Raw genomic sequence first — 20,800 nt, 5'->3', positions numbered from 1 at the left:
TGCTGCACCAGTATGTGTGCACACATGGTAACATGGGTGCAGATGTGGCTGGAGGCGCAGTGAATGAGAAAGCAGAGTGGTGTTAGGTTAACAGTTGGACTTTGCCATGGTTTAGGCCAAATTGACCAATTACATGCGACAGATGCTCACCCCCCACCTCTTGCTCCCAGGAGAAGAGGAGAAAAGGTCAAGAGATTACAGATTCAGAAGGAACTGAACTACTTTAATGATATATTAATAATAAAATAAAAAGGAAATAACAACATAGATACAATATATACAAAACTGTATCAAGCTCCCAGGATGACAGTCACGTCACCGGCAGGCACTGGGGAAGTCCCAGACTGGACTCAGAGATGGATGGGAACTGGATTCCAGCTCTGGATTCAGGAACACACAGATCAGGATCAAAGGCAGATGAACAGACAAGGTCCTCTTTGGACGTCGGCCACTGGAGAAAAGAGGCTGACCCTTTGATCCCTCAGCTTTTGTACTGAGCATGGGGCAGATGGGATGGAAGACCTTGTTGGTCAGTTTGGGGTCACCTCTCCTATCCCCTCCTCCCCACAGGCGGGACCCCTCTATGCTTTTCCATTTCCTCCCCACGTAACGAAATTGGCTGACCTTGGTTGTTAAAGCAATAAGGATAAGCAAGAGCCTCTCTGCACGCCATTCCTTGGCATTGACTATAAACATTGGTCTCAGCACTCCGGGAGCTAACAGTTTTCTCCACAAAATGCTGTTAATTTCAGAGAGTTAGAGGAGACCTAGCTACGAAGTAAAATTACTGAACAGAATGTTGGTTCTGTTTTACCTCAAACAGGACAGACTTGATGATCTTAAGGGTCTTTTCTAACCTGAATGATTCTGTGATTTTCTCCTCCCCAGAGAAACAGAATACAGATGAGGTGAGGTCCTTTCCAGCCACTCTGTATTTTTTCCCAAGAGTCTGCATCCTTTTTTGTAAATCCTTCCTGTGAAGAACACAAGAGGGAATTATCATATCTAGAAATATTTAATGCATGAAGCATTAATTCTAATCCTAGAATTAGTAATAAATTTGGGCAAACTAAGTTTTGACTCTGGATGATAACAATGACATGTAAAACAAGGTGTGAGCATTTTTACTGCAGGGGGGAGCTCAAACTGACCTGTGAGCTCAGGATCCGGTGGAGTTGGAGGTAACAGAAACCTTGGAACAGCTTTGCTGGCAGGACCAGCCTCAGGCTGGTGACCCGGAGCCCAAACTCACAGCAGTCGGGCTCTGCAATGCCCAAAAGAAAGGAGGGAACCAGCTACCTTGAGATTTTTGTCTGTATTATTTTAATACTCGGGGTCAAATTGTATGTAACTTTATGTGCTGGGGTATAGTAGAAACGTAGGTGCTAAGGTGCAGGCATTTGGCAGTTGTGAAGGATGGTAGTTGTGGCTTTGATATGCAGGCGAGGATTGCTTCAAACTGGTCCTGAGGAGATCCCTGCCCTTTCTAGCACCAGTCCTACTCAAGAGGGGTCCACGCAGAACTCTGAGGCAAAGCTAAGAGGATGAAAACACTTAAGACAAGCCCTCTAGCAGCAGAAGCAGAGTGGTCTATGGCCTTTAGATCAGGCAAAATCACTTTCAGATCACAGTGTTTTCCTGGGCAGGATGGATGAGAGGCTTCTGCGTAGTCGGATATTCTCTAGGTTGAGTTGAGAGGTTTTGTCAGCTAGATCGTAGAATGGTTTGGGTTGGAAAGGACCTTAAAGACCATCTAGTCCAACCCCCTGCCATGGGCAGGGACACCTCCCACTGAACCAGGTTGCTATATTGCCCCATCCAGCCTAGTCTCAAACACTCAATGTGATTTTATGTCCATCAATTCTCCACACAGTAGTAATGATATTTTATAAGTGCTATATGATTCACTTTGGGTGGAGGTGAGTCTTCTCATACAGCTGAGAGCCTGGCCAGCTTGTGGCCCTTGTGTTCCAGCTCCCCTTTCTCCCCTGTGCTTGGGGTCGCTCAGGGCAGAGGAAGAAGGATGAAGCCACTGAAGCAACAAGAGTCACATAAAGGTTCAAGCTCATCTGTAGCTCAGCTCGCTTCTTCTGTGCACTTGAGGAACAGTAAAACACTATCTGTGAGAACATGTGTTGCCTGTCTTCAAATACACGAATACCACTTTCTTTATGGGTAATAGAAAAATCCAGTCAAGGAAGAATTCAGTAGCTTCTCTTTCCTGCAGAAAAAATCCTACCATTTGGCGTGGCACTCAGTGTAACCTTGCAGCTTGCAAGCACGCACAATTATTTGACAAGAAAACGCTAAGAGAAAGCTAAATGTACAGCTTGCTAAACAGCCAGTAAGTCTGGGTTGTATCTTCCTTCCCCGGTCAGGAAACAAGGGAGCTATTTTTAAATCTGGTCTTCCTGTACACACTGAGATAGAACGAGTTTTTCTTGTGCCAGACAGAGCATGACAATACTTTCACATTAAGTAATGAGTTCTTACTGTTACTCTGAATTAAACGGGTAGGTTTGGACAGAAACCATTCTTTCTCCAAAAAAGATGGCTCCAGTGATTTCTCCAGGCATCGACCTCTGCAAAGAGAAAGATAAGATCACCCAGGGAGGAAGAGGAGCAAAGCAACCCAGATGGTGTGGAGAGAAGCTCGCCAGTAGCTTTGTGGGAGATCTCCATTGCATTTCACTTATTTGGGAATGGGGAAAATCACAGATAAGATCTCCTAATTTGTATGAAACTCGGTTTGATGCAAGAGCTTTTTGCGATCCTAACTGTTAAACACTTTGGATTATCTGGCTGGAGGCTCTTTCTGCCAAAGCCAGGAGGTCTTCATTGCAGTTGTTAAGAAGTTAAGATGTGAGTTCATGTCAGCCGGTAGCCCTCAGCTCCCTGTGGTGCTTCTTTCCCTGGGGCCCTGGGTTTGTGCAAAGATAGAACCAACACTTGCTCAGGCTTGAACTACAGGACGTAGCAACTTGTCATTTGCGTTGTTGTAGTGTAGTGTCTGGTTTCAGAAATTCATGTTTATTTTACCTTCTCAGTGTTCTGGGAAGTAGTGCTCTTCTCTTCATTGCTAAAAATAAGCAGACAAGTTTATATAGTCTAATCTCTACCTGACATGCGAGGGAGCTGTAATTTAAATTTATTTGCCTTAACAGTTGCAGGTGATCCTATGTTTGTGTTCAGTGTGCCAGATTCAAGTCTTGGTATATGCTCCTGCTGCAAACATCTCCTTCATCTGTTAGTTTTCTGTAGGTGCCTGTTGATACATGTTGTGTTCCTGCCGCACACTCACGAGAGGACTGAGACCATACTTTATTCATTGCTGACATTCTTCTTTCTGATGTGAAGCGGAGAACTCTAAGGGAATCTGAGTTTGTATATGAGAGGGTGAAGCTTTCTTGGCTAGGCTGCTGGATAGATGAAAATAGAAATAAGATACCAAAACCTAACTAGCTGAACTGTTCAGCTGCCTCTTTCATGAGCTTGCGGTTTTTTTGAGCTGATTTAGAACTGTTTGGAAAACCATCCTGTCACTTCACAGGTACAGCTGCTAAATATCTGAATACTATTTTTATAGGCAACTGTATTGCCTATTTGCCTATCTCTGAAGATATTTCTGCTAACGTTTTAGAACATTTTTTTTGCTTTGTTTTAACTAAATATTTGAACTTGTGACTTGAAGGAAAATAATGTTGGGAAAAAATAGAGCTAAGTACACCGAGCCATTCACATAGCTGGATATGTGTTAGCTCAATTTATTTACATATCTCTGTATATTCATGAAAGATCTAAAGGTTTTACTACTCCACTCTATTGAGTCAACCATAGTTGCTGTTTCTTTCTACCTAGGATCTTGGATTTCATTTGAGCCATAACTCTGTGTGTCTCTCCAAAAGGATTCATTAGAACGTATTTCCAAATTATTGCACTGGGCATGAAGAAAAGGACATAAAGAAAAGGTCTGTTGAAAAGCAGCAGCAAATACATGTCCAAATAAGAATGTGTTTTTTCTCTTGTGAAACGGCCCTTCTTGTTTAAGTTTTAAAAGATTCAGGTATTGACTTCTGTTCTGGAAAACTTCTGTCTGTTGCTTACAGCCAGGGAGACAACATAGGTGTGAGTGCTGCTTTCCCTGCTTGCTCATTAACTTTTGAGTAAGAAGTTAGTGAGTCTTATGTTTCTAAGAGAAGCAAGAAAACAAAATCTAATTATTGTGTAAATGACCTGCTTTTCTGTAATTTCATTGGCAGAGGCAAGGAAAATTTCTGTTTGAATAGAATCTAATTGATTAGTGCACATAAGGAACAATAAAATTTTGAAATTTGATTGTGGCTGGCCAAATCACTATCATTTGGGGGTTTGTTTCGTTTTTCCAGGTCAATCAGAACGTGGAGATCCAAAGGGCCCGTCTGCGAGATGATATTAAGGAATATAAATTCCGAGAAGCGCGTTTGCTGCAAGACTACACTGAGCTTGAGGAGGAAAACATCTGTCTCCAGAAACAGGTTTCCGTCCTGAAGCAAAATCAGGCGAGTTATTCAAAATAGTAAGCATTGCTTCGGTAGTGCCAGTTAATTCCTGTGTTACAGCATGTTTCTGTCTCAGTTGAACATCCAACCACTTCTTTTCTGTGTTTGTACTGCTTTTGAGACTATAAGCTCTATCTTTTATTACCAAGAGTTGTGCCAAAATGTTTAAGACCTTTCTGACTGTTTATATTCAGTTACAAGACTTTATTGCTTCTACTTTGACCTCCAGGTCCTTCCATTGCCTTCTCTTTCTTTGATGGAAATGAAGTCTCTACCATTCTGCTTTGTTATTTGCTTTAGTCTTTTTGTTACAGTAGTTTTTCAGTGTCTCTTTGCAATACTTTCCATCCGTTGTCTTCCACAGTATCTCTAACTGGGTGTATTTCTGAGCATATGTTTTTATTACTACTTAGTGCTTACATTCTCTCTCCAGTTCTGTACTACTACTTTTTTCCAGCTACTTTCATTAACCTTTGACTGCTGCTATAGTAGCTCTATGTTGTCAGACCTGTGTGACTGCGCATCTGAAAAGTCACGTTCAATTGCACAGTTTCAGCTATTTTCAGAATTTTAGAAAACTGCATTTTTGTAAAAACTCAAGAGTTTCCCTGAGTTATCATTTGCGGAGGCAATTAGATTAGATGTGGCGTTTGATACAGTTCACTAATCTTCATCTATCAATTGAGGACTTGCTGGTTTTATTCTTCAGGTGCCTGCCAGTCTCATTGTATAAGTAAAACGCAAGGCTCAATTGAGAAAAATGTGTAATAATTCTGAAATAAAAGCTCTTGAAGAAAACAGTGGTGTTAATACCATCTGTTGTAGTGAACACTTAGCAAAAGCTTATTAGGGTTTGCTTCAGAGCTCCTTCAGTGTTCCGAGTGAAAGCTGCGCTACCAGGTGAGGTGTTTGGGATACTTGGTGTATTTATATCCAGGTGACACTCCATGTCAATATTTATCACATTGGCTTCACTGATATGCGTGATATTTACAGGTTGGACCTGTTCTCACCTGAAGATATTTGGTCTAATTATACTGGTTTGGGTGCCCTGAAATGCAGTAGGGATGAAGGGGCTATTACGCTCTAGATACAGCCTGGAAGAGATAGTGGTGTGGTAAAATCCAAACTTTGGAGTTGGCTGCTTTTGTTTTTTACCTTTCTTTGTCTCATTCACTGTATTCGGAGGAACAAGTGAAAGTTCCCAGCTCCATGTTCACATTCTAAAAGAATGCTGCCATTCTGGGCTGAGCTAAATTTAACCTCAGACGCTATCTTGTCAGTTGCTAGTAATTATTGACTACTGTGTTTGTGTTCTGGAACCTTTGAAAATAGAGTGCAATCTTAAATATTTGAGCTTAGTGGACATATATAGAAATAAGAGCTAATTCTTTTAATGGCAATGCTTTATTTAGTTTTCTACCATCTTCTAATCCTACGTGATGAGTTTTATTAAGCTTTAATTATCCCACTGACATAACTAGAAGCAGCAATCAAGTTTTCCCAGGCTTAACTTGCAAAATTGAATTACCATGATTGGTTCCTGGTTTTTAAATCACGTGTGATTCAGCACTACCAGACTGGTGCGGTTCGTATCTAAGATTCTTTTAGCAGCTGGCAAAAATACATAGGGTCATATATCATGTGCTGTTTTTTCCTTAATTTCAAGGTAAGGAAAAGGTATTCTTTAGGCTTTTTTCCCCGCCCCCCCCCCCCCCAAGGGATTCAGAATTTTATACTCATGGTTGGTGTTCATAATTTGAGTGCGAGAGGTTTAAAAATTCAATTTTACAGGTAAAACCTTATAGCATGCCATCAAATTTCATGTGGCAGTGCTATGAGTCTGAGTGTAGAGTCTGAATTATAGCTCTCAAGATTTGCTGAAATGATGATGACAGAAATGATAAAACATTTTATTTTGAATGTATAAAATCAGAGTTTGATAGCTAGGTTTTAAGCGCAGTGACATATTCTAACAGCAGTGTCAGAGGCATAGTTTTGCAATGATGGCTTTTGGAAGTGTTGAGCTTGAGTTTGTGGGAAGATTGGCCAAGGAATTTGTTAATCAAACAGAGAAAGAGTTTGCATAATGTGCTAGGAAAGCCTGTTTTGTAATGCCTCTGTATCACACCCTGTATCTCCCACCTGTCTTAATTAAGCTGGAATAAATCAGCTCATTCAACAGTTTGATTTTTTTAGTTCTGGAACTATGACTGCAAACACCCCTTACATAACTTACCTTCACAGAGAGCACGGAATAAAGTTTCTAAGCAAACTGTTTCACTAAATATGGTGAGAATAGAATGATTTTTTTAGTTCTGGAACTATGACTGCAAACAATCCTTACATAACTTGCCTTCACAGAGAGCACGGAATAAAGTTTCTAAGCATTCTATTCTCACCATATTTAGTGAAATCAAGCATTCAAAAGTAAAACTACTTGGTGCCTTGCAAGCAAACATTTTCATTAGGGTTTTTTTTCCCCTCCATTTGTATGTCTCCAGGTGGAGTTCGAAGGCCTGAAACACGAAATCAAAAGGCTTGAAGAGGAAACAGAATTTCTCAACAGCCAGCTAGAAGATGCCATACGGCTGAAGGAGATCTCCGAACGCCAGCTTGAGGAGGCCTTAGAGACGCTGAAGACAGAGCGGGAGCAGAAGAACAATCTTCGTAAGGAGCTCTCTCACTACATGAACATCAATGACTCCATGTACAACAGCCACCTCAACATCTCTTTGGATGGACTGAAGTTCAGCGATGAAGCCACAGAGCCTAATAATGATGAAATCATGAATGGATTTGAACAAAACTGCCTCAGCAAACTCAGCAATGGCAAGAATAGTGCATCAACGCCCAAGAAAACGGAAAGCTTCCCTCCAGCCCCAAGTCTGGTTTCAGATCTTCTGAGTGAATTAAACATTTCTGAAATCCAGAAGCTGAAACAACAGCTTGTACAGGTAAATGGCTTTCCTAAACAACTGTGTACTTCCAAATAGCTGCTAGAGTTTATTCGGGTTGTAATTTTGGTCTTTTCAATATCTCACGTGACCACTGTACCATATGAACTATATTTGTAAAGGCTCTGATTGATTTGGAATTTGAGAATGTTAAATGTTTGTCAGTAGAAAACCATAGCTCTGCTCGGTTTTTGGTTGTTTTTTTTTTATGCAAAGAAGCGAGCAGTCATGTCTTGTGTTTGGAGGAAAGTTGTAATGCATCATCTGTGCAGTATATGCTGTGTCTACTTCATTATATCACTAGCGAGGAAGATAATATTTTGTTCAAAAATTGATAGTTACTCCAGTCATCTTCATGAAAAGGAGTTTTGTACACTGTAACTATTTTCTGTAATTAGTTTGACGAACATGAAATTTTAATCAGTACCAAGCATTTCTGTGTTGTATTTGTGCTATTGGTTGGAGAGTTTGAAACAAGGTATAGATTTGTGTTGCGTAGAAGTGCTTTAAAGTTATTTTGTCCAGCATTTTTTAAGTGTTCCATCCTTTGTGGAAAAAAAATGCTGTGTTTTTTCAAAATAAGGTCTTTCAGAGGAGAAACTTTAAAAGTTTTAGTATTTATGAGTCTTTCATGAAGCTCCAGTCTTCCACCATGGACTAGCAGCATGTTTTCTAATACTTACTTGATAATTTGTAAGATAACAGTAAGCTCTAGCTTATCTTCAGCTGAAATGATGTTTTCAGAATGAAACCATCAGCTATGGAAGCAGTGTGTAAGAATGTGCATTTTGGAGTGGACGTGAGAAAAAACTGGCAAGGAACATTCTGCTTGAGATAGTTTTAGAATAAATTAAATAGCCTTTTCCATAATGTGCAAGTGATCAGATTTCTGTAACCATATGGACCTTGGCTAAGTTGCTTTCTCTTATGATAAAACCATTTAAGCGATACAGTTTCCTTTAAGTAGATGTCTGTGTTCCTGCATTTCAGATGGAAAGAGAAAAGGTGAACTTGTTAACGACGCTACAGGAATCTCAGAAGCAGCTGGAAAATACACGGGGGGCCCTCTCAGAGCAGCACGAGAAAGTTGGCAGACTCACAGAAAACCTGAACGCAATGAAGAAGCTCCAGGTCAGCAAGGAACGTCAGTCTGCCCTTGACAATGAGAAGGACCGAGACAGTCATGAAGATGGAGATTATTATGAAGTTGACATCAATGGGCCAGAGATCCTGGAGTGCAAGTACAAAGTGGCTGTGGCCGAGATTACTGACCTAAAAGAGGAGCTTAAAAATGTTAAGGCTAAATACAAAGAATGTGAGTCAAAGTATGAGGAAGAGAAGAGCAGATACGAGACTGAAAGCCAAGCTCTCACTGAAAAGATCACCTCACTAGAAAAATCCAGTAGGCATGATAGAGAACAGGTGGCCAGATTGGAGAAGGAGCTGAAGAAAGTCAGTGATGTTGCCGGAGAAACACAGGGCAGCCTCAGCGTGGCCCAAGATGAACTAGTCGCCTTCAGTGAAGAACTGGCCAATTTATACCACCACGTCTGCATGTGCAACAATGAAACTCCAAACAGAGTGATGCTGGATTACTACAAGGAAGGTAAAGGCGGGCGCAGTAGCCCAGAGACCAAGGGAAGAAGGTCTCCCATTCTTCTTTCTAAAGGGCTGTTAACTATAGAGCTAGGAAAGGCAGAGAATGGAAGTGGTGACAGCAGCCCATCTCCAGTGTCATCTTTACCATCTCCTGTGTCAGATCCTCGGAAGGAACCAATGAACATTTACAACTTGATCGCTATAATCCGGGATCAGATCAAGCACCTGCAAGCTGCTGTGGACAGAACAACTGAGTTGTCCAGGCAGCGTGTTGCCACTCAAGAGCTTGGGCCAGTGGTGGACAAAGACAAGGAAGCTCTCATGGAAGAAATCCTGAAGCTGAAGTCCCTGCTGAGCACCAAGAGAGAACAGATAGCAACCCTGAGAACTGTGCTAAAGGCCAACAAACAGGTAACCAGGTCTTACAGGTATGAAGGTAATTACCTAATTCGTAAACCCAAGAGAATTTGGCTTTGAGCTCATACTGCCTATACCCTCAGCTCAGTGGGGCTTTTGTTGCTGATACTTGTTTGATCTAAGGCTAAAGCAGGTTGTTTCATTAGGGGCACGCACTGTCCTACTGTAAAGCTGAGTGCTGGGGCTTTAACTGACTTTTGCTTGTCACATACTCATGAGACATTTTATTAAGCTTAAGGTAACTTCAATCTACTCACTTTTTAAATTATATCATATTATATTTAATGTAAGACAGCTAAAATGAAGAGGAAAATCTTATTTTCTACTTAAAAGAATTCTAGTAGTTGCCCTTAAAAGAGTTCATAAACTTATGTACTCTTCTGTCTCAAATTGCAAAATAAAAGAAAGCCTTCCCAGATAAGGATGTGATATAAGAACATGGTCAAAATAAACAGGGGTGAAAGGTAAAATTAGTCTTTCAGGATTGGGCTGTCCCATTTGATATGCATTAGCAGTGCAGCAGATGAAAATAACTGCTGCTAAGACACTATGTGACATCCTTCATTATCTGAGGTTAAAAATAATGCAAATTGAAGTTGTCTTAAAAAAAAATAAATATAGTGTTTAAGACATCTGTACATAATTTCAGTTTTCTTTTGTACATTTTAAAAAAGGTGTCCCAAAGTGTGAGACAGGAAAAATGCTGTAAGGGTTAGAGAACCGTGCAAGTGGTTGATGAATGCATTTAAATATAGAGATACTATATAGACTATTTTGTTCTTTGTGTTGAAGCATGTAAAGTTTGATTTCTTTTAGTAGTTGGAGATAGGCATCACTAAATGTATATTCTGTAACTTCCTAGATGCTGCTGCATGGTTAATGGGAGTAGGAGAGCCGTATGTCTGATCTGTTGCCAGTGTTCAAAAATGAAATCTTATTTAATTTGTACAAGAGAAGTTGACCAGAAGTTTAACATTCCAGTACAAAGTAAATGTTTCATTATGTGAGTAGTGATTAGAAATCTCTTAGCCAGCCACTTCATGAAGAATTTCATTAACTAGTACGTTTCTGTTCTTCTTGGTAAACAATAGACTGCAGAGGTAGCCCTTGCTAACTTAAAAAGCAAGTATGAAAATGAGAAAGCAATGGTTACGGAGACAATGATGAAGCTGAGAAACGAGCTGAAGGCTTTGAAAGAGGATGCCGCTACCTTCTCTTCCCTGAGAGCAATGTTTGCTACAAGGTAAAGAACATCTGAACTCTGTAAAATGTCGTTTCTTGCTTCTGTGGAGGAAGAGCTGAACACCCTGCCCACCCATCCATGCTGAGAGTGGCAGGGTGGGCTGCCTTCTTCCAAGATCGTTGCTTATAGTGTTTGTCTGCGATATGTTCCAATTTATGAGGAAAATGCCAGGGATGTAGTATGTTGCTACAAAACAAGAACTTGTGGTGGTATTTATTTAATTCAGGTGCGAGATTATCACTGGTTCTTTAGACACCATTACCTCTGAGGAGGAGTGACATTTAATGATGCAAAATGAGCATTTATTATGCAATGAAGATGTGACTCTAATGACCCAGCAAAAAGTAAAGATGTTGCAAACAGGTTGTTCATCCTGCAGTTGGCGTCTCTGTCATTTCATTTACCTGTGTGAGCTGATTTGGGTTTTATATGTCTTTGGAACTTGCTTCTGCTTCTTGGTTGTGTTTTGTGGAGTTAGCAAACAAAAAACCATCACGTGCTATAGAAGTGATAAATGCTATTTTGATCTGCATGTTGCTTACTGCTGCTGCCATTGATTTCTTCTTTGAGGCTACACATTTCTTTTGGGGAAAGTTGACGAAGCAATGTCGTGTTAGAAAATCCAGATCTGCACAGCTAAGGAATGTGCAGTTGGCTCCTGTGTGGAGATGATGCTGGAAAACAGGAAAAGAAAAAGCTTTAAATAGAACTTGTCAGTCCCAGCCTGGTGGGATTCACTGGGGCCGCCCCGGCAATGTTCCTTTTCCTGCATATTCCATGCATTGCTTAGAGAAGATGGAGAACAGAGGCTGTAAAGGATGCTGTTTAATGTAACCTAGACACTTGCTTTTAAGCTACCCCAAGGGGACAGGATGGTCTGGATGTGCTGTGTGCTGCTTTGTTCTCTGCCTGCTCTGGACACCTTAAAAAAAAAGAAAATCCCAGAAAAGGTTTTCTTTCTGTCATCTGCTGAAAAGTACCATGGTAAGGAATCGTGAGGGTGCTTATGAGGATTCCTGAGGCTTTTCTGAATGGTCATTTGTGGGCATGGTTCTGCAGCAACTCTCATGTTCCTTGAGTAATCTTAAGCTTCCTGGTGATTCAGCCTTTCTCAGCAATAACTATGCATGTGGGTAAGCGTGGAAAGGAGAAATGGATACCAAGGAATGCTAAAGGTTGAATTGTGGCAGCTCATTATGCCAGAGAAAGGAATGCCCTGTACAGTGTAGATTTGTCCTACTTTCTTGCCTCTCTGTCTCCTTTTCTAGACTGTAATTAATATACAGAAATTGCAGTCCCTTTTTTAGCTGTAGGTGAGCTTGAAGCTGAGAGGAAAGACAAAAAGCATGCTATTAACTTTCAGTTATTTTTCCTAGATACAGATAGCTAGCTGTCTAAATTACACGTAGCAGCAGTACGGTTTCCTACATGTTGATTTTCCTGCCCCAGTGAGAAAGCGAGAGTGTGACTGTGAACTGGTTTGGAGAGGAGGAATTATCAGAGGGGTAACCCTCTCTCTGCCTTTCTCTTGGGGTATTATCTGGAGGTCAATCTTGTCCTTGCTGGAAGGCAATAATGAAGGTTCCTTGGCATGGGGAGAATGGAGGCAGAAAAAATGCTTTTCTGAGAGCAGCAGACGGAAGAGATCGGTGCTGGAGCTCTTGGGGCAGTTGTGGGTTTTTGGCAGGAGTGAGCTCCCCTGCGTAAATGCACAATTGCAATTTCTGAACTTATGCTTTACTTAGTAACTGTAGTGAAAAAAAAAAATAAGGGGCCAAGAGGACTCAAAAAGCTGAGTTTGGAGTGAGTTGGAGACATGTTCCGCTGAGCCTTTCGTCTCATGAGGACTTGCGTTCCTGCTCGTGGCGCAGCAGAGAAGCAGCTGGGCCTTGTATTTGACACCCAGCCTGCGGCAGTTGCACAGTGTGAAGAATTGCTTCTTTCTCCCTGTGTGCCACGTGTTTCAGATGCCGCAATCACTATCAAGACCTGTAGGCCTTGACAGTAGGGTACTGTCCCCCTCCCCGATCCCCTGGCCAGAGGGGACGCACAGCTTGGTGATTGGCTGAGCGTGTTGCCCTGACGCTGACTGCTCCACCTCAGTCTCTGTTTCAGGTAAGATAGGATTGGAAGGGGTGATCCTAGGTACTTTGGTGAAGATAACCTCAAAACATCTTTTGGAGTCTGATTTTCAGGTGTGTTTCAAATCAGAAGTATGTAACAGCCCGATTTGTCCTCATCATCGCAAGCAACCTACTAATGGAGCACCTCTGTACAAGGAGTGATGTTTCTCCTCTGGCCGAGAGGTTTGTATCAGCAGAGACTGATGACGAGCCTTTCCCTCCACGGTTGTTTCGGCGTTGGGCCGGAGTGCAGGATGAAGTAGACGGCTGCACGCAGCGCTGCGCTTTCCACAGGGAACTGCCTGTTTTGCAGGATACAAGAGAGCTGGAACCATGCATGAGAGCTGAAGGCTGGACATGAATATAGTAACTGACCTAATTTCCTTTTTAAAGTAGGTTAATCCCACTAATTTGACAATACTACCAGCTATTTTTAATAAGTAATGAAAATATAATAAGGCCTCAGCCTGGAGACAAAGGCAGGCTTGCGAAACACAGATTAAGAGCCTCCAGCACTGGGGCTGCTGCAACACGGTACGCCTGAAATTAAGCTGTCATACAAAGGAATAAATCAAGATATGCATAGTGTATTATAGACGTACATGCAATAGCTGTCCTGTTAAAGTCCAGATTTTCTTAACACACATATCACTGTTGTATGTAGAAACAGGCTGGAAGCCAGATAAAAATCTGCCCCGTATATCTGAAAATGGAATTTATCTGGTTAATTTGACTGTGATAGGTACTTACGTAACACTTTATTAAAATCAAACATTTTGATGCTTCATTAGTAAACTCTCTTCAACAGAAAAAAAAAGATGTAATCACTTCTCCATTTAACATCCAAAGAGAAGCTGAACATCTTTTTTGTTTTACTTTGCCAGTAGGTAGGCACTTGCTAACGAGCAGCTTGGGTGCTGCAAAATGTAAATGAACAAGGCCTGATGATGGATGATGCAGCAAATGTTCATTAGGGTGCCGCTTCCAGCTTTATTACAAGATCTGAAGTGGTACTTCTTTCTCTTTATGGAAACCATCTGGCTCCTGTGTTTTACCTGCTATCCAGAGCAGCTGTTTGAAAGTGTATTTTCCCAAAATAATCTGTCTCAAAATTCATCGTACAAAATGCACTACTGTGGTTACTGTTTTGAGGGAGTTATGAATGTATTTACATGGGAATTAGGATTTAAAACAGAGTAGCTTGTATTCACATGATGAGATTGAACATTGTAAAGAAAGCAGTTGTTTTTAATGCTCACTTGCAACACTGTACTACAATAATATAGGTGGGTGAATTCTGTAATTTAAAGAATAAATCTTTGCAAATTGGCAAAAGAAAATGTGGCTTCACACAAACCATTTATGTTAGAATTTTTCTCTTGGACAGTTATAAACTAATGACTAGTTTGTTTTCAAATAAAATCTTCAATGGCAATTTCCAAAAGGCAGAATAAGTCTTTAAAACCCAATGTTTACTCTCAGAGAGTTTGAAATGTCTCTGAGTTTTAACTGCATCTCGTTAACAAAAAAGTATAAAGAGCACGTATTTGCAGTAAACTCATTTCACTCAGGTCTTTGGTCAAGTATATATGAATCAAGGGGATACTTTCAAAGTGGTTTTTGGTTAATGTGACCAGCTCCCTATGTTAAGAGCGCCAAGTAAGGAAAAAGCAGTGAGTGAGAACAGGAGTTCCCAGTCTAGAGGTATGTATCACTGGTGGTATTCAGGTCACTTCAAAGTGGTGCATAGGGAGCACAGAGCCAGGACCTGCTACTGTTTTTTCCTGGCAAAAATATTTAACCTCCAATAATATTTTATGGTAGGCTTCAATTTTTTTTAAAACTCTCATTTAGTAGGGTAAGAAAATGGAATTATTTATATATATATATCTATAAATATATATAAAACAATAAAATAAATATATATATAAATATGTAAAAACCAATATAAATCCCTACTTAAGTGTGAGGAGGGGAGGCTAGTAGCAAATTTGAGATACGTGAATTAATCTTCCTCTAAAGTATCATCAGGAGAAAGACAGGCTCCTTTCTTTGCTAGACAAAAGAGCTGCTCCAAAGTGCTTTGAGGGAACTCAAAGCAAATGTGACCTGTTTTCTAGTGGTTTGAGTGGGAGTAGAGCACGGTTTCCTTGCCTTGTAGGTCATGGTATTTTTCTAGATTGCCTCCAAGCAATTTGTCATTCAGACTTGCAAGCACATTAGAGCTCAGGTTTCTTAAAACTGACTACAGAAGAAGAAAAGTACTGTATCAAAACAGATGAGAAAAATCCAGCTTGGAATTGAAGCTTGAGGCTTGTTTAGCTTAACTTTTTGGAAAGGAAGGACGGAGCAAGAAAACTGTAGGTTTCTGCTAGCTGCTTGGAGAACACCTCTGAATCTGCAATTTCCAGAGTACACTGCAGGTGGTGATGAAGCACAGGTGCACAGATTCACCAACTAGCAGTTCAGGTTGAAGTCCTTACAGGAGGGTTAGACAGGACACCAGTCTGGCCATCGCTTCACGGCCAGGAAAAGAATGCACTGAGAAAAGCTTGTCATGGATTGTACAGGAGGAGAGTTTAAACACAATTTTGCATTTTAAAAAGCAAAGGTTATTTTATTATGTTATGCTAGTCTTTTCCTTGAGTTTGATTTGCTAGAATTTGAGTAAGCATCCTTCCAAAAATTCTACTAAATATAAAAAATGGCAGAAACCATACACAATAAAACTACAACACGTTTTTTCGCTTTTCTCTTACCTGTGTTATTTTTCTGCTGGTTTTCTGTCTTTTGACATAGCCTGCAAGTTTCTTGTCTCCTTACCTTGCATGTTAAGCACTATGTGCACTCATGGGATGACACCGTAACCTCTTCTCTCCAGAATGGCTTCCTGTCTGAGAGCTTACAGCCAAACTGCTGCAGCAGAGGCAGTAAAGCAGGCTGAAAACAGCCAAGCTGGCTCCTCGCTGCCTTATTTTCTCAGAGTCAGGCAACAAAGCCAAACAATTATATGAAGTTGCATTTGTCCTAATAAACCCTAATAAGTCTTTCAAGACTTAAACTGGCTCTGAGATGTGACTTAGGGTACATCTGCGCTCCTATGATTAAAGACACAGGTTTCTCAACTTTGCTGCTCATGTATTTTTGGTCTCTTTTCCAAAGCCTGAGAACAAGCAAGGAGAGTAAGAGAACGGACATTTCTCATCCCTCTGAAATAAAGATAGAACAGTAATTAAGAAATCTGGCAGAAGCAGAAGGCTTTGAAAAGCAGACAACGAATATGCCTAGATGTAAATCATGGCTATCCTTATGTTCCAGCGTTTCGTCACTGTTCCAGTATTTGTTCCAGTGTTTCATCAATGTTCCAGTATTTGTAAATAGAGAGAGGCAAACTCTACAAGTCAGGAAGGGGACAAGTGGCCAGTGTTAGAACATACTGGAAAGACTGACGGCCTGTAAGATGAGATTGAATTGCAAGATAGTGCTTGTGATAAAGAAACAAAACCATGATTACACACAAGAAACTAGCATCTAGCTGTTATTCATTAATGGAGAAGAGGTGTTTCAATTTAATACATTTGTCAGTTCAGGGTCATACAAGCTCTGTCAGTTTTCCAAGTATCCAAAGCATTTGGAAAAATATTCTTGTGTTCATGTACATCAAAGGCCAGCAGAATATAAAGGAGTTTAAATTTATGCAGAGAACAGCGTAGTCCTTACAGGATTGAGAACTATAGCGAAAAGGTCTTCATACTGGACCCCACACAGTGTAAGTATTCAACTTCTCTAAAAATATCCCATAGGATAAATGCTCAGAGGAGCCAGACGCAGAAAATGTGACTTTGAAAATTTCCAGAATGGGATTTCCAGACAGGAGTAACAGCATTTGCCTCCTATTCCTGGTGCTAGATCTAGAGGTGATGAATGATGTCTGGAGAGAAAAATGGCTGGGCTGCCAGCACCCACGTGGAAGTAGGGAGACGTCCAGGCAGGACGAGTGCATTTGACTCTTACGGACATGCCACAGAAATGTCTTGCGCATAGTCATGCTTATAACACTGATGAGCCTGCTCTGGACTCTAAATGTGCCTGGCAGTTAACATATCTACTACAAACAACACCGGAATATTGAAAGTTAACCTTGGTGAAGGTGTCCCTTGTAGATAGAACCTGGACCTGGGTTGCAACAATGAGTTCACGCTCTTCTGCCAGGTGTTTTTCAAAGTAGCTATGTCCACACCAATTCTGTGTGCCTTGGTGCTTCGTTTGAATGCCTCCTGGTAAGGAGAGTAAAGCACAGATGTTCCTGTGATATCATAGTGGGGCCATAGAAATACTCAGAGTAAAGACAATACCAGTTCTGCTTATGTAGCTTGTCTCCCATTTTGTTTTTAATCAAAATGGAAAGTGAGTTACTTCAAAATACCTCATATGGGAGACTACTGCAGCAGCAGTTCCTTGTATCTGTATTCTTTTAGATAGACAAGTCTTGGTTTCATTTGGCAATTAATAAGAAGTGTCAGTGCCCAAAACCAAAGCATGCGCACAGCTGCGGTGGCTTAGGGTAGAGAGGCTGGAGAGTTCACAGTTAGATCCTCCACGCCTTGCTTCCCCCTTCAGTGAAGAACTGGGAAAAATGTCCTGCCTGTGTGACAGCTTTAGAATTACTTCTAATCTAGTGGCATAGGATTGTTAATTTCAACCTTTAAAAAAGTTTCAATTTATAAAAAAAGAGTTTTATTTTGAATTCTAGGAATTCAAAATTTTGAATTTGAACTTGCTGAAAAAGTTTATGATCTCTCCTTGAGAATTTTTATCGGTGGAAATTTAGAAGAGCTGTAGTGTCCAGCAGCATGGGGCTGATTGTTCCCTCAGTGCAGGAGATAATTCTTCCCATATGTTTCAAACTATGAGAGAGATTTGTGCTCTGATTACCTTCTTTAATATCTCTTATTAATGGACATTAATTACACCTGGCTGATTATAAACATTCTGGAAAACTATAGCTAGTTATAAACTATTCTCTGTTCTTAGTGAAAATCGTAATGATTTATCAAAATAAAGGCCACAGTATTTATTCCTTTCAAATACACAACTCATCTGAGTTTTCAGTGCAAGGTATTGAGGAAATAATTACAAATTAGCAGTTAGCTTAAGTTTCCCTAGGTTCTCCCTTGAACTTTATAATCCTAAACTACCTAAATTTGGGGTGTTCTTTCTTCTGCCTTCTTCAGGATTTGTGCTTTGTGCTTCAGGGATTCTTGAAGAATACATTACTGGAGTTTGGATCTGCGCAGTTCACTACTGTGCAAACCAAGGGAAGAAAGGGGCTTAGATGGCTTTCTGCAAAAGCCTGGGGGATGCTGAACTGGGGCTTCGTCCCATGGCCAGGGCTGCACGAGCTCCGCAGGCCATGTGGCAAATGCGCCTGCCTGCAGCTGGGGTAAAGCTTTTTAATACTGCCACTTCAACGGCTTTTTAAAAACAAACATATTTGGTTTTATGGATATATGAAACTATACAGTGTGAGTTCCACTGGAGGAGACCAGCTCAGACAGATTGGGTGAGACAATAGTTATGGTCTAGTTTCTGAAGGCGTGCCTGTTTTCTGCTGTCAGACCTTCAACAACCATCAGTATTCTTCCACTTAAAAATCCAGATTGTGTATGGACTGTCTCTAACTCTTACCCTGGTGCTGAGGAGCACAGCTCTGTGGTCTGTCGGGGGCTCCTCTGCCTTTGCCACATGACACAGTGGCACAGTGGAAGTCCACCTTGTGAGAGAGATTCAGTACCTTTATTCCTGCCATAGTTTTCTTCCTGATGGTCCTCCTTTGGTATAGAAAATTGTTGCTTTCTCTGCAGATGAGCTGGTTTTCACCAGGGGTTGGAGCAAAGGGAAGATGGGGGAAGGTGTTAAAATTCAGTCTTTAATACTAATCTCTAGTATGAAGATTCTGTTTGAAATAGCAGGTGGCTAATATCCCTTGTGGCCGAACACAGTCAATGCTCATTTACATATCATTTTAACTGCTTCTCTGCTAATGTGTTTCCTGGCTTAATAGTGTCAAAAAATTGTGATTTTAATCCTCCATATTTTAATTTCTTATGTAGGTTGACAGTTTAATCTCTTGAGGTAGAAATTAAAGTGGTTGATGCTTCTCTTGAGGCCTCCTCCAGTCACATCTGTCTTGCTTTCTTGGAAGCTGTCATACGGTCCTCATACTGATGGCAGAGGAGGGGGAAAAAGTATAATTACACCCAGGTGCATTTGGTTACATCACTTTTTCTTCCCTGGAACACATCTTGATTCAGTAGTGAATTTAGCTATAAATGTTATTAAATAAAGTACACGCTAAAAATGGTGCACAGAAATAAGGCACAACTGGCATCTGTGGGAAGCAGTGGTACGCAGCTTTTGAAAACGAGACAACCTAGTGTTATATTTTTCAATAATTTGGCTTCAGATAGTGTTTTAGAGAATTTAGTTTTTATTTCTCATCATTCTATTTAACATTTAGGATAATTACTTCATCTGTGTAGATGTTTGTTTTAGCTGGTGTTATTTTAAAAACTCTAGTTGATGTTTCCTTAAGCTCCTCTTTTTGTTGTTGTTAATTACCAGTCCTAAGAAAGGCAACATCAAAGCCTTCTGTTCACTATCCACTTAAAACTGCGAATGTGTAAATGTATGACAGGCTTATGCTAATTTCATATTCTTCTTTAAAGCATGAAAGCTCAATTATTATCTTTTTAAAAGATAATAAAAAAATAATAAAAAAGTTTTATTTTTTTAAAACAAAGACATTTTGTTTTCTGATCTTCTAATGATTTCTGCATTGAATATACAGCTGGGAAGAAGCTCAGCACGTGGCAAATGAAGCTGTAAAAGGGAATAATCTTTTCTTGTTATATCTGCAAAGCAGCGAAAATATAAATACTCATACCACAAAAATATGCTGCCATAGCTACTATTACTAGCTTTGCATTACACTAAAGTAATGCTAGAGGCTGTGTTGTTTTACATGCTTAGGGAGGCTAACTTTTTTTTTTTTTTTTTTTTTTTTGAGAAAATCAAACTGGGAGTCAGTGAACAGCAGGAATGAAGGACAGAAGTAGGGCAGATCCCAGTCCACTCATCCATGCAACGCCTACATCCACTTTGGGCAAACTTTCCAACCCTCCCCAGTTCGGAGTGAACAGTTGCTGTATGTTGCATGGTGTGGGGTTCCTCTGAGCCGGACAGCCCGGCTTGCTCCAAGAGAAGGTTTGGTTTTGAAGCTATAGCATTTCATTTGACTTAAAGATCAGGAAAACAGGTCCATGATGCATGACTGCCTGCAGTCATAGCAGCTACCAGTCCTGCTTCCCCCGAGTCCTCTCCTGTATACGTGTCCTCTCCTATAGACGAGAGAACAGTTAGTCAAGTACAGGAAAAACTGCTGCTGCATGTATGCTACTGATAACCCTTCCTCTTTGTTGGAAAGGAAGGAAAAATTCCCTGCATAGACTCTTATGAAGAAAAAAAAAAAGCTAATTTAGATATTTGAAATAGTGAATGCCTTGTAATTTCTAAGGACATTCATTTGATATTTTAAACCTTTGTGCTAACAGAAAGCTTGGTGAGATAATGACTTGCTACAATGACCTTTTTGAGTCAAAAATCACAGCTTTAATTATAGCTTGGCTCATGTGCAAACGACTTCACTGCCTTTTAGACTCTGACAAGTTATTGACTGTGTTACTAGTCAGCTATCAGGTTTGGCACAACTGGCTGCGTTTGATGAAGAGGCATTTGAGTAACACCAAAAACAACTACAAAAGAGGATTAAGGGACACTAACAAGACTCTGTGGGAAGTTCCTACTCTGCTTTACTGCAATGGTTTTGTTTTCTTTCCATCATGTCTTTAGTTTCTAAATGGG

The 20,800-nt window shown here is 40.5% G+C and overlaps 1 protein-coding gene across 3 annotated transcripts in view; it reads left to right on the top strand.

The window, feature by feature from the left end:
- The window catches only part of BICD2 (BICD cargo adaptor 2), a 103,219-nt gene that overhangs the window by 73,986 nt on the left and 8,433 nt on the right, over window positions 1–20,800 (top strand). For all 3 annotated transcript variants that reach the window (XM_074152860.1, XM_074152861.1, XM_074152859.1), the window contains exons 3-6: window positions 4,386–4,538; window positions 7,043–7,495; window positions 8,486–9,505; window positions 10,603–10,754. In XM_074152860.1, coding sequence (XP_074008961.1) covers window positions 4,386–4,538; window positions 7,043–7,495; window positions 8,486–9,505; window positions 10,603–10,754 — 1,778 coding nt within the window. The remainder of the gene's footprint in view (window positions 1–4,385; window positions 4,539–7,042; window positions 7,496–8,485; window positions 9,506–10,602; window positions 10,755–20,800) is intronic.

The sequence above is a fragment of the Numenius arquata genome, chromosome 8, assembly GCF_964106895.1.
Source record: "Numenius arquata chromosome 8, bNumArq3.hap1.1, whole genome shotgun sequence".
In the NCBI taxonomy this organism is placed as follows: domain Eukaryota; kingdom Metazoa; phylum Chordata; class Aves; order Charadriiformes; family Scolopacidae; genus Numenius; species Numenius arquata.
The sequence above is the reverse complement of the archived record's forward strand: the minus strand, read 5'-3'. Positions and strand labels throughout refer to the sequence as shown.